The sequence below is a fragment of the Aquarana catesbeiana genome, linkage group LG03, assembly GCF_042186555.1.
Source record: "Aquarana catesbeiana isolate 2022-GZ linkage group LG03, ASM4218655v1, whole genome shotgun sequence".
Lineage (NCBI taxonomy): Eukaryota > Metazoa > Chordata > Amphibia > Anura > Ranidae > Aquarana > Aquarana catesbeiana.
In genome coordinates this window covers 560,963,672-560,979,253 of record NC_133326.1, presented here as the reverse complement: position 1 = coordinate 560,979,253, position 15,582 = coordinate 560,963,672, and the positions used below count along the sequence as shown (strand labels likewise).

The 15,582-nt window shown below is 44.4% G+C and overlaps 1 protein-coding gene across 1 annotated transcript in view; it reads left to right on the top strand.

The window, feature by feature from the left end:
* Positions 1-12,631, top strand: part of LOC141132855 (aldo-keto reductase family 1 member C1-like) — a 108,777-nt gene extending 96,146 nt beyond the window's left edge. The window contains exons 8-9 of the mRNA XM_073621776.1: positions 9,182-9,264; positions 11,811-12,631. Of these exons, the coding sequence (XP_073477877.1) occupies positions 9,182-9,264; positions 11,811-11,853 (126 nt within the window). The 3' untranslated portion in view covers positions 11,854-12,631. The remainder of the gene's footprint in view (positions 1-9,181; positions 9,265-11,810) is intronic.
* The last annotated feature ends 2,951 nt before the right edge of the window (positions 12,632-15,582 follow it).

Below are 15,582 nucleotides of genomic sequence, written 5' to 3'. Positions count from 1 at the left end.
TTGCACAGATTGCCTCACAAGGATGTGGTTGTGCAAAATTTTAAGCCCTATTAAGGCGGCTATAGCAGAAAGTATGCTGCAAATATCCACGCCATAAGCAACACTCATAATGATAGAGCGTAAATCGCTTGTTGATGAAGGAAGGCAGAGTCCTTATTAGAGTACAGGTTCTCTAAGCCTTATCCATATAAGATGGCTGATGTATGTTTATGCACTTCACTTCAGGGGTGGATGCTGCTCTCTAGCGTCTGACGCATCAAGTGTCTTTGCCTTTTTATAACCCAGTTACCTTCAGAGATCCTATGGATCAGAAAGTGGACTTGTTCACACCAGATGCAGTCTAGTGCGTTTTTATTATGCATCAAGAACGCATGGACAGTGTTTAACTTTGATTCCAATTAACTAGTTCATTCTAGTGCAGTCAACAAGAGTAGAATGTTACATTGTTTCTGTATGAAGCACATCTGGAAAGTGTCAAAACGCATTGAGAATGCATTAGAATACATCAAAAACACTCATGCAGGAACACATCTGGAACGCAGAAATTGTGGTGATCTGACCATAAGGCTTGTGCAGAATGACAGATTTTGCCTTTCAACCAGCAATAGCGTTAAATTCGATATATAAACCTTAGAAATGGCATTACATTCAACACCAGAAATGGCAAGATTTGGCACAATTTCTGTGAGAGTTGAACCTGGCAACTGACTTTTGGTTGATGCTTTTCATAGACCTAGTACAAGCGGTGGTGCACTCAGTCACTGCTATGAGAGCATTGTAGTTACGCCACTGAAAGGCAGGCGGAACTTCTACACAAGCCTTCAACATTTCCTATAATGGGAGGTTATTGTTTGGCCCAATGCTGAACAACTCAATTAAGCGAATGACGGGAGGAAAAGTCGGGACTGTGGCCACAGACTAGTAAGAGGAATCCGCCCTCTTTCACTCATGCCTATTGAACTTCAGAAGGTGCAAGAAGCCAAATCTTATAAGACAGTCTGCAGATTTAACAGATCAGTGGAGGTGACTCAAAGTTACTTTTTAAATCAAGTCTAGAGCAAGTTGTTAAGATGGCTGGAAAGTCTTTTGAAGGTGCGTCCAACCAGTCTCTTCCAGTTGGGGCCAGGGAGCCTGAATGAGGTTGATGATTGTAGCCTCCTTCTGGAGGGTTTGGACGACAAGCATCAAAGACCAGTGGATCCAGAAGTCAGGTGGGAGTACAATGGAGAATTCCAAAGTTGACCACTGAATCCATTTAATTTATCACCAACAGATCTCCAAAGAAAAAATGTTTGCAAGATTAGGTATAAGAATTTATACTGCTACAAGGCCATCATGCCAATGATGCCGAAAACATAGAATCATCTGGGGGCTTTTCTCCCCAGTTTTTCTAGTACCTAAGGCAGGAGCCTTTTGGCCTGTTTCAGTTTGAAGGAATCGAATGTGTTCATACACACCAAGAGGTTCAAGAAGGAGTCCATGCAGACAGTCACAGGGCCATATGTGTGCACCCTGCGCTAATGAAAAACACCTGTCTGTGCTGCCACTTAATATTTCATAAACATACAAATGAGGTGAAACAAATGTCAATGTACAAAAGAGAGAGAGACAAATAATTTCACAATAGCGCACTAAATTAATCGACAAAACAGCTAAATATTAACATTGTGAAATGATCAACATAAAACACCCATAAATAATGAAAAGTGTCCATATGGCATATCCAAAAAATATAAATAAATAAATATTTGGGACAAGGCTACACGGCAACGCTAAGACGGTGACTCCATGTGTACGAAGGAAGCTATGAGAAGATCGCAACACTGAGTCACCTGGCATGTTTGGAATTTTAACAAGGTGATTTTGAATCTTTTATGATGTAAGTGCATTACTTTTAATAAACTGATTACCTTAAGGTGTTTTTACACTATTGGAGGCTCTGTCTCAATTTCTACCCCCACATGTGGGGGTAGAAAGCTATGAGTAAGCACTTGTCATAAGTGCAAAGCGCTTCAGCTGATCCCTGTACGTTCCTGCTGTAATGTCTTGTACATTCTATGATCCAGTTTTTTATCAATAAAGGCACTTGTTATCTAGTCCGGTGTGCGGCTATCCAGATCACTTCGTCTACCTCCACATGTGGAGAGTGTCTTTATTAATCTGGATGGAGATTGGCGTGTAAAAGCAGCTCTTCAATAACATCGAATAAGGCGATATTTGCCAGACACAAGAGTGAATGGTAACAGCATCTGGTGAGCTTTATTCTTAAAGCGGAGTTCCACACAAAAATGGAACTTCCGCTTTTCGGAACCCTCCCCCCCTCCGGTGTCACATTTTGGCACCTTTCAGGGAGGAGGGGGGTGCAGATACCTGTCTAAGACAGGTATTTGCACCCACTTCCGGCATAGACTCCCATGGGAGTCTATGCCTCTTCCTGTCCCTTCGCGCTGTCTCCTGGGAAACACACAGCTCCCAGGAGATAGCGGGGACCACTTACGATGTGCAGCGTGACTCGCGCATGCGCAGTAGGGAACCGGGAAGTGAAGCCGCAATGCTTCACTTCCTGATTCCCTCACCTAGGATGGCGGCAGCAGCTGCCGAGAACCGAGCGGGTTCTCGGCGTCGCCTGCCGACATCGCTGGACCCTGGGACAGGTAAGTGGCCATTTATTAAAAGTCAGCAGCTGCAGTATTTGTAGCTGCTGGCTTTTAATTTATTTATTTTTTTTTTTTGCGGTTTGGGTGGACTCCCTCTTTAAGGGCGTGGAATTGCCACACATCACTTTGAAGGATTTCGGTGGATCATGGAGATTTTGTTTCGCTATTTTTTTCATTGTTTAAGTTGGACTGTATTACCATATTGATTTGCATATGTTGGAGCATATATATATATTTTGTGGACATGCGAAATGGACACTTTTCATTATGTATGGGTGCTTTATGTTGATCATTTCACAATGTTAATACTTAGGAGATTTGTAGATCCATTTAGTCCGCTACTGTGAAATTATTTGTCATTCTCTTTTTTACATTGACATTTGTTTCACCTCATTTGCAGTCACAGGGACAGTTCAGCGGGAGGACCAGTTGGGACCAATCAACCTGCTGACTCATATTTCCATGTATCAATCAATGCAGAGCACCAGAGGCGTGTGAGATTTGCTGTGGCCAGATGTCCCTTCCAGTTCAGGTGTCTGTCTTTTACAGAATTGGCACAGCCCCAGGAATCTTTTTGAAGATCTTGTTGGCAGTGGTGGTACCTTGGGCCAGGTGACACGTGAGGAGTTTCAATTTGCCTTCTTTAGTCCTTGAGCTGGGCTGTCTATGGATTAGAAAATCTTTGTGCCTGTACAAATTCAGCAAGAATGAAATTTTGGACATCGCCACTGTGCTTCAGCCCAGGAGATAGAATGATTCTGAAGCCATATGCCAGTCTCCGAGGCTGGGGAGTTCACAATCTGAAGAAAAAAGTGCAAGGCCATTGGAGCATGGTGGAGCGTAGACTCCCCAAGTATCTTGAATGGAAGAAAGCATTTTATAGCACTGCAAGCCTTTCAGGATCTTCAAGGGGGCCTGCGTAAGGTTGACAACAAGACAGTAGTAGCCTACATTGCCTGAGAAGGGGACACCAAAAGTCTTTTCCTGTTACATCTTGCAAAGAAACTTTTCGCGGGGCAGAGAACCACTTACAGTCAGTTAAGGTTGGTCTTCTTGCCAAGGAAGCAAAATCAACTATTGGTTCGGTTAGGCAGAATATTTTTCAACAAGTGCCTCAAACCAATATTGGTCCTATGGGGCATTCCAGCAGTAGTTCTCAGGGAGACTTCACTGAACACGCAGCTTCTGATATTTGCAACAGGATACCAATGCAAAGACTCCATCATACAAAATAGGCTCACAGTGCCATGGAATTTTCTGTTTGATCTTTGTTTCTCTCCGGTGTCCGTGAACATAAAGGTGCAGTTTGGACAGAACAGGTCCTTTCCACGTACTGAGAAGGCCTTGGCTTTCACTGCTCCCCCAGATGTCATCAGCTCCACCAAACCCGTTTCTGGTCAAATAAAATCTTTTATTGCTAGGTCCGTGACAGCACTCCAATGTAACAAGACTATTTTTTAAAAGCCTTGCTATGGAATAGGCTAGACTAGAGGTGCAGTGATTCACATCCGAGGTTGTTCAGACCTTGGTGACCAGAAGATCATTCATGAACGCTACATATGAGTGTATATGAAAGAAGTTTGTTTTGTTTGCTCAGCAAAAGCTTTCTCTCCTGTGTTCCCTGCTCTAGCAAATATCCTGGACATTTTACAGTCAGTACTAGAGGTTGGTCTGGCATACAACTCCATTTAAGGTACAGATCGCTACTTTATCTTTCACAGGCTGCAGAAGGGGGCAAAAGCCAGTGACCAGATTCTTCTTGCAATTGACAATCTATATATGACCTTGAGGGAAATCCTTGTTCCCTCTGTGGGACTTGGATCGGAGAGCACCCTTTGCTCCAATGGTTTAATTCCCATTGAAGTACCTCATAGTAAAACTAGTTCTTCTGACAGCAACTTCTTCAGACAAAAGGATGTTGAAGATTGCAACACTTTCCTGCAAGGGCCCTTTGGTGTCTTTTTTCTCTTTTACCAGAGATAGGGATACCACGTCTATCTCCAAAGTTCAATTTTTAAAGTGGTATCCAGTTTCCAACAAAACTGGGAAGTAGTTCCTCCTAGTTTTCACACGAGAGTCACTGAGTGCAGAGCAGGAAGACTTTAGTTCCTTACACATGGTCACGTTACTAACAGTGTACTTGGTCAAAAGAGGAAAGTGGACAATATTTTCATTTAGCCATCAGGTCCTCAAGAGTCATCCACTCTTGTGGTTACACAGTGATTAGATTAGTATGCAGGAAGCCTTTCTGCTCTTAAACAATTGCAAGCTTATTTGACTAGAGAGTTGGCAGCCTTTGGGGCAGTTATGCCAGGATTGCTTGGAAGATCTAGGCAAGGGCTAGCCTGAAGGTCTTATGCTGCCTTCATTCAACCTTAGAAACTAAAGGTGTGGTCAGCAAGTTTAGAACGAGAGATCAATTTTTTTGACTTTAGCAGATTTTCTTTGATTGTCAGTCTCTTTTCATTTGTTCTCTCCCACCCTTTTATTCAGCTATGGTATACCCCGTTGTGTGCTGATGTGAGGGTGGCCAGCAAAACGGAAAATTGTTATCAAATACTTACCATAATTTTCCTTTCCTGGCCCATCCTCATGTCAGCACAGGACTCCCTCCCTAGTGGCCTGTCAGGCTAAGTTATCGAACACCTTAGTTGGGGGAGGGGCTGTCTTTTATTTAGCTAGTTACAGGTGGTAATGTGGGGCTCCAGAGGAGGTGTTAACCCATTGTGTGCTGACGTGTGGATGGGCCAGGAAAGAAAAATTACAGTAAGTGATAACAATTTTCAGTTGTTTCACATCTCTTCGGTTGCTTCCTGGTTTCTGGCCTAAGAGTCTTTTCCTTTTTCCTTTCATCTGGACTCTGAACTCTCCTTTCGGCCCCACATCCAATCAATTTCCAAAGCTTGCTCCCTCAACCTCCACAACTTCTCCAAAATGCACCACTTCCTAACCATACTACAAAGCCCCTAATTCACTCCCTGGTTATCGCTTGCTTCGACTACTGCAACTCCCTTCTTATTGGCTCACCTTTATATAGGTTATCCCCTATTCAGTCCATCATGAATGCTGCTGCCCAGAGGCAGCACTTTAATTAGCCCAGGGGCCTCGCGGCCCCCTAATTTGCCTGAAGTGTGTGTAGGAGTGGGAGGGAATGTCCCCCTGTGACCCTGTCAGTGTCCCCACTGCCAGATAGATGAGCGAGGGTCTCTCCTAGTATGCAGCTGCGGCGCTGAAGCTTCTTCCCTCTGCCACTCTCGGCTCTCTCCAGTGCCCCCTCTGTGTCCTCCAGGTAGCGCTGCATGCAGACAGATTATAAAGGTGGATGCAGAGCAGCCGGCTGCTGCTGAGCCCAGGAGGGATGCATGCACGCACATGCAGGAGAGGAGTTCATTCTGCCAGATGTGTGGAGGGAGGTAAGCTAGCAGCTTTGTGCAGGGACTTGTGATGGGGAGGGGGTGGTGAGAGCAGAGTCTGCAGAAGGGTGGGAGGCCAGTTCTGGTGCTGTGCTGCTAACTTCAGTTGCTCCATGCATGCCACTGCAAAGTGGCTTCTGCAGTGATGGAGCAATAAATTAGGGCTCATTAACACCATATACCACTTTTTTTTATCATGTGCACCCCTCTCATGTACATACTACCCACCCCCATACACTCCGCACCCCTCTCATGTCATACAACCCACCCGCATACACTCCGCACCCCTCTCATGTCATACTACCCACCCCTATACACTCCGCACCCCTCTCATGTACATACTACCCACTCCATACACTTCATGCCCCTCTCATGTAAATACTACCCACCCCCATACACTCCGGACCCCCCTCATGTCATACTACCCACCCCCATACACTCCGGACCCCCCTCATGTCATACTACCCACCCCCGTGCACACAACACCCCTCTCATGTACATACTACCCACCCCCATACACTCCGCGCCCCTCTCATCTACATGCTACCCACCTCCATACACTCCGCGCCCCTCTCATCTACATGCTACCCACCCCCATGCACTCTGCACCTCTCTCATGTACATACTACCCACTCCCATACACTCCGCACCCCTCTCATATCATACTACCCACCCCCATACACTCCACACCCCTCGCATGTCATACTACCCACCACCATACACTCCACACCCCTCTCATGTACATACTACCCACTGTCATACCCTCCACTTTCCTCTCCTACACACCATTGTATAGTGCCATCATAATAGCATCATGGACAAAGTAATGAACTGGGCCCCTACTAGGGAGATGGTGACCTGTGGCATATAGTGAGCGTAGCTCAATTATGCTACATATTGGTCATGGCTTTTAAGTCTCTGATTAGAAATTTTAGTCAGATTTTCTTAATTTTTTTTTATGTAAAAAATAAAAAAATTTAAAAATTTTTTACGTTTTTTGGTGAGAGTTTTTTGGCCTCTTTGGTGAGATATCAGAGGTCTAAACAGACCCCTAAAGTCTCACTTTTTAGACCGAGAAAGGGACTGATTGAACACATTCCCAAACTCCTTTCTCTGCAGCCTCAGCTGCACTGCAGATGAATGAACAGGAGACAGAGGCTTCTCTCCATTCATAACCTGAAGCAGAGTAAACACAGTCACACACTCACTGGGGGTTATTTACTAAAGGCAAATCCACTTTACACTGCAAGTGCACTGCAAGTGCATTTGAAAGTGCACTGAAAGTGCACTTGGAAGTGAAGTTGCTGTAGATCCGAAGGGGACATGCAAGGAAAATAAACAGCATTTTAGCTTGCACATGATTGGATGATGAAATCAGCAGAGCTTCCCCTCGTTTCAGATCTACCCCTTAGATTTAGAGCAACTGCACTTCCAAGTGCACTTTCAGTGCACTTTCAAGTGAACTTGCAGTGCAAAGTGGATTTGCTTTCGTAAATAACCCCCACTGTGTTCATTTAGAAAAGGAAGGTGTTGGTAAATGATATATGTACCAGCCCCTTTTCCTGAAGATCTCCCACAGCAGTCAGCAGGAGAGAAGAGGAGGGAAGCCGGCAGCACTATGGGGGAACATGCAGTTTTAATTTTTATTGCTTGAATTATTTTTCCCATTATGGACGTGAGTGGGGCCTCATGTCTAAGTTTTGCCTAAGGCCAAAGTCTAGAGCCAGCTCTGCTGCTGCCAGACTCATCCACCTTACAAACCGCTCAGCATCTGCTACCACTCTCTGCCAATCCCTCCATTGGCTGCTACTCAACAAATTCAATTTAAAATGCTAACACTAACTTACAAAGCCAACCACAACTCTGCACCCAGCCACATCACTAACCTAGTCTCAAAATACCAACAAACTCGTTCCTTTTGTTCCTCCCAAGACCTCCTGCTCTCCAGTTCCCTTGTCACCTCATCCCGTGCTCACCTCCAAGACTTCTCCCAAGCCTTTCCCATCTTTTGGAATTTCCTTCTCCAATCTGTCCGACTATCTCCTACTCTATCCACTTTTAGGCGATCCATTAAATCTCTTCTCTTCATAGAAGTCTATCCTGCCTCTACTTACCAATTGTACTTTTAGGGTTGTTTTTTATATCAAAATAATGCATGGGAACATGGATGGGTGGGTGAGTTTACTTTGAATATTAGAAATGAATTAAATAGTGTTTTCAGTTTGTGGTGCTCAGTAAAGTTCCTCTTTAAGCTGAACTCCAGGCATATAAAAAATGCAGAAATTATTGCAGTTATGCATGCATTAATACATTTTTAATTGTATTTTTATTGCAAAAATTTTTAAGTACCTGCTTCTTGCAGTTCCTCTATAACTCAGGTTAGAAAAGGGGAAAGTAGCACATGGAGTCAATCAGCTGTGCTGCAGTGCTCATGTTCTAACAGGGAACATGCTGATATAGGAAGAGAGCAGAGTGATTGAGATGAGCTAATCAGTCTTTGCTTTTTGATGGTTCAGTCACAGGTTGAAGTAGGAGCGAGACCTGTAAAGCTGCGTACACACGAGCGGAATGTCCGACAGAAAAAGTCAGACAGAAGCTTTTCATCATCTATTCTGATCGTGTGTATGCCTCATTGGACGTTCTCTTTCGAAAATTCTGACGGACCTAGAAATGGAACATGTTCTAAATATTTCCGATGGAACCAATTCCTATCGGGAAAACCGCTCGTCTGTATGCTGTTCCGACGGACCAAAAACGACGCATGCTCTGAATCAAGTACGACACGGAAGCTATTGGCTACTGGCTATTGAACTTCCTTTTTCTAGTCCCGTTGTACGTCATTTCGCTCTGGACGGTTGGACTTTGGTGTGACCGTGTGTATGCAAGACCGCTTGAGCGGAATTCCGTCGGAGTTCCCTCGGAGAAACCTTCTGAGTTTATTCCGACGGCAAAACCGGTCGTGTGTACGCGGCATAAGTGCAGCAGAGAAAAATCTGATTAAGCTTTGTGGCAGAGCCGTGTAAATCTCAGTACCAACTACAATTTTTATTTTTCACTTTTTACTCTCAACATTTTCTATGTAGTTACGATTGTTTTGTTGCTTTCTTGCAGCTCTTTGACTTTGAGCTGAGTTGTGAAGACATGAAAAAACTGGATGGCCTTAACAAAAACTTGAGATACTTAAGCCTTCATAGGTATGTAAGAATCTTGTCTCTCTGTAGTTTGTGGACTTGTATAGAATTCTTGGATAGGATTTATCTGTCTCTTAATCAGTTTAAAAGTATTACTAAACCTAAAACACAAATTACAAAAAGTTATTCAGATAGAGTTGCCACCTCATCCCTTTTAACCCGAACACACAAATTACACAGGTTCTGAGGCTGATTTAATGCAGATAAGGCCTCAAGTGAGTTTAATTACCACCTTAATCAGCTACAGAACCTGTGTAATTCATGTGTGTTCAGTTTTAAAGGGATGAGGTGGCAACCCTATATTCAGATGATTCATAGCTATATATGTAAAAGCCAATTTATTTGGATGCAAAAACTGTTGATATTTCAGTGCCATCGATTGTTTTATGACCCAAACGTGTGAGCTGCTCACTGGATTGCGGTTCTGTGTATAACTTTCTTGACAAAGAGTCGATACACAACCCATTTGGGCTTCTCCCATTCACTAATTTTACAGGACTAAGCTTTGTTAAAGAGTAAAAATAGAAAGAGAAGCCCAAACTGGTTGCGCATTGACAATCAATACAGTTTTAATGCAGTATTGTTAAATGGTGTGCTATTATACAATGTGCTAATGCCATGTACACATGACCGGACTTTCCGGCAGACTAGGTCCGCCGGTCTTCCCGACGGACTTTCGACGGAGTTATGGCGGACTTCCGAATGAACGGACTAGCCCACACACGGACTAAAGTCCGTTCATTTTGAACGTAATGAGGTACGACGGGACTAGAAAAGGAAGTCAATCTTGCCACTTTTATCGGCAAGATTGACACCTTGCGAGCCCTGTCGCAGAGCATACCAGGCCCTCAAGTCTGGTATGGATTTTAAGGGGAACCCCCTACACCGAAAAAACGGCGTGGGGGTCCCCCCAAAAATCGATACCAGACCCTTATCCGAGCATGCAGCCCAGCCGGTCAGGAAAGGGGGTGGGGACAAGCGAGCGCCCCCCCCCCTTCTAACCGTACCAGGCCGCATGCCCTCAACATGGGGGGTGGGTTCTTTGGGGGAGGGGGGCCCTGTGGCCCCCCCCACCCCAAAGCACCTTGTCCCCATGTTGATGAGGACAAGGGCCCCTTCCCGACAACCCTGGCTTATCGGAATCCGGGAGCCCCCTTTAATAAGGGCGCCCCCAGATCCTGGCCCCCCACCCTATGTGAATGAGTATGGGGTACATCGTACCCCTACCCATTCACCTGGGGTAAAAAAAGTGTCAATAAAAAAACACACTACACAGGTTTTAAAGTAATTTATTAGGCAGCTCCGGGGGTCTTCTTCCGACTTCGGGGGTCTCTTCCGACTTCTCCGTTCTCTCTCCGGTTCTTCTCCCACTCTCCGGTTCTTCTCCAGCTCTCTGGTTCTTCTGCCGGGCTCCTCTGCTATCTTCTGCTCTTTTGCTAGCGGTGGCCCGGTCTTCTCCGCCGTCTTGTTCGGTGGCAAAAGAGCAGAAGAACCGGAGAGCGGGAGAAGAACCGGATACTGGGAGGAGAGGCCGGAGAGCGGGAGAAGAACCGGAGAGAGCGGAGAAGTCGGAAGAGACCCCCGAAGTCGGAAGAAGACCCCTGGAGCTGCCAAATGTGTTTTTCTTATTGTAGTGAGCGCGAGATGTATAGTACCCTGTTGCCGAGAACCAGCGCGATACGATTGTGCTGGAAACATTCTCGCAGGCAGGTGCTGTTGCTGCCCTTGCGTCGTATTTGGTCCGTTGGACCAGCATACAGACGAACGAGCTTCCCGATAGGAACTGGGTCCGGCGGAGTTCCGGCGGGAAGATTTGAAACATTTTTAAAATCTAAAGTCTTTGGATTTTCGACCGAAAAGGTCCGTCGGAAGTCCGATGAAGCCCACACACGGTCGGATTGTCCGCCGGACTCGGTCCGTCGGACCAGTCCGGTCGAAAAGTCTGCTCGTGTGTACATGGCATAAGTGTGCTAAGTTTCTTCATGCAAGGTTTGGAAGCTGGGAATAGCTGAGTGGGAATGCTATGCATTAGGGGGGATTTACTAAAACTGGTGTACTCGGAATCTGGTGCAGCTGTGCGTGATTGTCTAACTTCAGCTTGTTCAGTTAAACTTTGGGTATAAAACTTGCAACAGAATCCCTGAAAGACATGAAAATGTCATAGGGCCTAAGGCTAGCCATACATTATACAATTTCTTCTACAATTTTCCTTTAGATTTACCAAAACCATATAATATAAGGTGAAACCCGGTAAATCTAAAGGAAGTTGAATGAGAAAATTGTATAATGGCCAGCTTAACTCTCCAGCACCTATCAAACACAGAATATTAGTTTCAGGTGGTTTGACCCCTAAATGCCAAAGGGTATAAGAAGTTGCTGGGTTACCAGAATGCATTCACAATTATTGGTTTCAGTTGGGGCTGCTATATGCCTGAATATTTAATGCTAAGCTATTCATCCTATAATTTTTTTTCTTTTGAAATATTTGATAATGTTTTGCAGATATGAATTTTACTGATTAATGTACATCTTCCTCTCTTTTCATTTAGTTGGAAGGAATCTCCTAAATACCCCTATCATGATGAGTATTAAGACATTGGGTTTCCTAGCCTGACACCACAATAGGTTAGGTGTGTCTGTCTTTCCAGTGCAAGAAGATGATGAAACAAAGTGCTGTAATGTCACACTGCTCACCGAATGATGGTTTAATGGGAAAGTTTGAAGCCTAACTCCATGTTAATTTTACTTTAAATGGTTTAGTTTTGGCCAAGATCAGTTTGGCTTGATTTTGTTCTGAGAATGAGATGGAAAGTCCCCATACTGCTGCGGAGATTGCAGCATTGTATATTGTATACAGTTGATGTGACATACAGTTTATACAGCAATGACAGCAGCCACATATATAGTAATGAAAATTGTTTGTGTAGGCCAGCTTGGGCCATACAAACTATTTAAAGTGAAATGAAACCTGGAGTAAGCCTAGGTTTACACTGCTGCAGGATTGAAATAGTGCGAGTTCAGCTGAACCCATACGATTTCATACCCGCATGTCAGTCCGACATCGGGGGGTGATTTTAGAGACATCTGTGTGGGTTCCTGCACAGATGTCTATTGAAATCCCACCCGAAGTCGCCAAAGGTAGTGCAGAAACAAAGTCAGCGTCGCACTGATTCGGACGGTGCTATTGCCAGCAATAGCCGCCGATTTGACATGCCAAATTGCATCGATGTGAACTTAGACTTTAACATTTAATAAGAAATTTGGACTCCTAGTTTAATGAGAAAGTTTAATTAACTGTTGTATAAATCTGAACTTTTTAATTGAATGGTGTTGAAATTTTAGCACTGAAATAAAGCTTTTGCATTTCTTAGTTCTGCCTATCTGTGTTTATTACTAAAGTGTCATAATCTTCTCATTCTGTGGCTCTTTTCATCACAAAACTATCAATTTATGGAGAAGAATAATGCCCCGTACACACGGTCGGATTTTCCGATGGAAAATGTCCGATCGGAGCGTGTTGTCGGAAATTCCGACCGTGTGTGGGCTCCATCGGACATTTTCCATCGGATTTTCCGACACACAAAGTTGGAGAGCAGGAGATAAAATTTTCCGACAACAAAATCCGTTGTCGGAAATTCCGATCGTGTGTACACAAATCCGATGGACAAAGTGCCACGCATGCTCAGAATAAATAAAGAGATGAAAGCTATTGGCCACTGCCCCGTTTATAGTCCCGACGTACGTGTTTTACATCACCGCGTTTAGAACGATCGGATTTTCCGACAACTTTGTGTGACCGTGTGTATGCAAGACAAGTTTGAGCCAACATCCGTCGGAAAAAATCCTAGGATTTTGTTGTTGGAATGTCCGAACAAAGTCCGACCGTGTGTACGCCCTATAAGAGTTACAATGTATCATCTGTGCACTACTGTCAACAACAGGCAAATATTGTGGGCAATCCTGGCACTGGAATTAGAGAATATGTAGTGGCAAAACATCTTTTTATTTTTTTGGTAAACAGTGTGGTTAGAACCCCTATCAGGTTTTTATTGGTCTTCACTGGGGAGATTCACACAGTTTGTTTGTCCTGGTGACCATTGCATTGAAACAAAAAGTGAAAGGAAAACCAAAATCTTACAGTGGAACCGGAACACAGAGGAAACCTTCCAATGGGGACACCTGTTGTCCCCCTCACTTTGGACTCTGTTTTTGAGAAATTAAGTGAAGGGAAACCACCTCAATGGGACATGGACAGCAACAAGAGAAAACTGCCAGGGGTTTTAAATAATCTCTACTGTATCCAAAACAAAAAAAAATAAGTTGTGGTTCTAGACATACTTAGAATAGTTAGATATTGACCATCTAAGGCAGTACTGGTCAACTTATGAGGAACAGGGGGCCTCAGCTGCAACCCCCCTCACCATTACCATGGGGAGGCACATTATATTTGGTATACTATATGTACTGCTACAAAGGACTGTCAGGGACAGCAGACATTACAGGAGATGGTCACATCTAGGGATGAGCCGAACACCCCCCGGTTTGGTTCGCAGCAGAACATGCAAACAGGCAAAATATTTAACGTCTATGGGACACTTAAAGGCTTATATGCAAGTTATTGCCATAAAAAGTGACGTTTTTTCAGGAGCAGTGATTTTAATAATGCTTAAAGTGAAACATTAAAATGAAATATTCCCTTTAATACTGTGCCTGCCCCCCCCCCCCCCTTAGTCTGCCTGTAAAGTAGCACATCTTTCCCATGTTCATAACAGTGCCACAGCAAAATTACATTTCTAAAGGAAAAAATGTCATTTAAATTTGCTCTCGACTGTAATGTATTGTCGGATCCCTGCAATATAGATAAAAATCATTGAAGAAAACGGCGTGGGTTTCCCCCCGGTCCATTATCAGGCCCTTCAGGTCTGGTATGGATATTAAGGGGAACCCCGCACCAAAATAATTAAAAAAATGGCGTGGGTGTCCCCCCCAAAATCCATACCAGGCCTTTCAGGTCTGGTATGGATTTTAAGGGGAACCCCGTGTCAAAATTTGAAAAAAATGGCGTGGGGTCCCCCCCAAAATCCACACCAGACCCTTATCCGAGCACGCAACCTGGCAGGCTGCAGGAAAAGGGGGGGACAAGGTGTTTTGGGGGGACATTTTTTGCTTTAGAAATGTAATTTTTCTGCCCTCATCCATTACACTGTGTATGGCTGCAATGTAAGCAGCCTTACATAGTGTGGGGCGTGGACTTAACCCCTGAGCCATGATTGCTTTGGATAATTGTGGCTCTCTCAGCAGATTGCGCTGTGATTGGCCAAAGTATGCAGGTTATGTGCATGCTTTGGCCAATCATAGGACGCCAATGCACTGTGAATTTGCCGGGAACACCCCATAATGTTTGGTACTCACCAAACGGGCGAACACCCGGTGTTCGAGTTGAACTTACGTTCGACTCAAACATCGGGCTAATCCCTAGTCACATCCTGCAGAAGTACTGCAAGAGTGATTGGAGATGGTACAAGAGATAGTCAAAGATTTGCGGCATATGTACATGAGACTGGTAGAGATCACTACCATCTTCTTGCTTTACAAATAAACATTCCCACTCCTGACTTTTGCAGTCCAAACAAATTCAAAGGGCAGCAGACTGTGCATGAAAATGGGAATTTTCATGAGTTCCTGTCCTGCTTGGGGAGTTCTCTCCTCTGTTAATTTTCAGTATTCTAAAATAACAGCAGGTGTGCAGGTCCGGGAAGTCAGGGCAGATATATCACAATTTCTAAAAAAAAGACAAATTGAGAGCAAGGTTCCTAGACCAACCAACCTTGAATTAACTGACCCCAATACTCGGAAGAGACAGCAGACACTAGACAGACTCAGGGTTTGGTTCAGGGATTTAGAATGTGGTCAACAATGTGACATAATGTAAGGTATAAAGCTACATTTACACGGTAGTTCAGGTTCAGATACTTTTCTATACACAGCCTCTGGACGTGGCAACAGTCTGATATGGCCGCATACACCCTGGCTGATTTACCCATAATCAATTTGTGTGTGGTCAAAACTGCAGAAATGCTGACCCTGGAAGCACACTGGCTGCATCCAAGGTCTGTATTTGCATGTAACTGCTCCGATGAGCGGTTACAATTAGACAGCAGCACGGTCTGCCATTGATTTGTACACCTGATGACAGTTGCAGCTGTTTGACAGTTTACAACAACCAGTAAGAATCTACTGATCCTTGCTGGTGACTGCACACTAACTCCCGTGTGAATGTAGCCTAATTCTAAACAAAGCAGTGTTCCTTCACATGCTAAG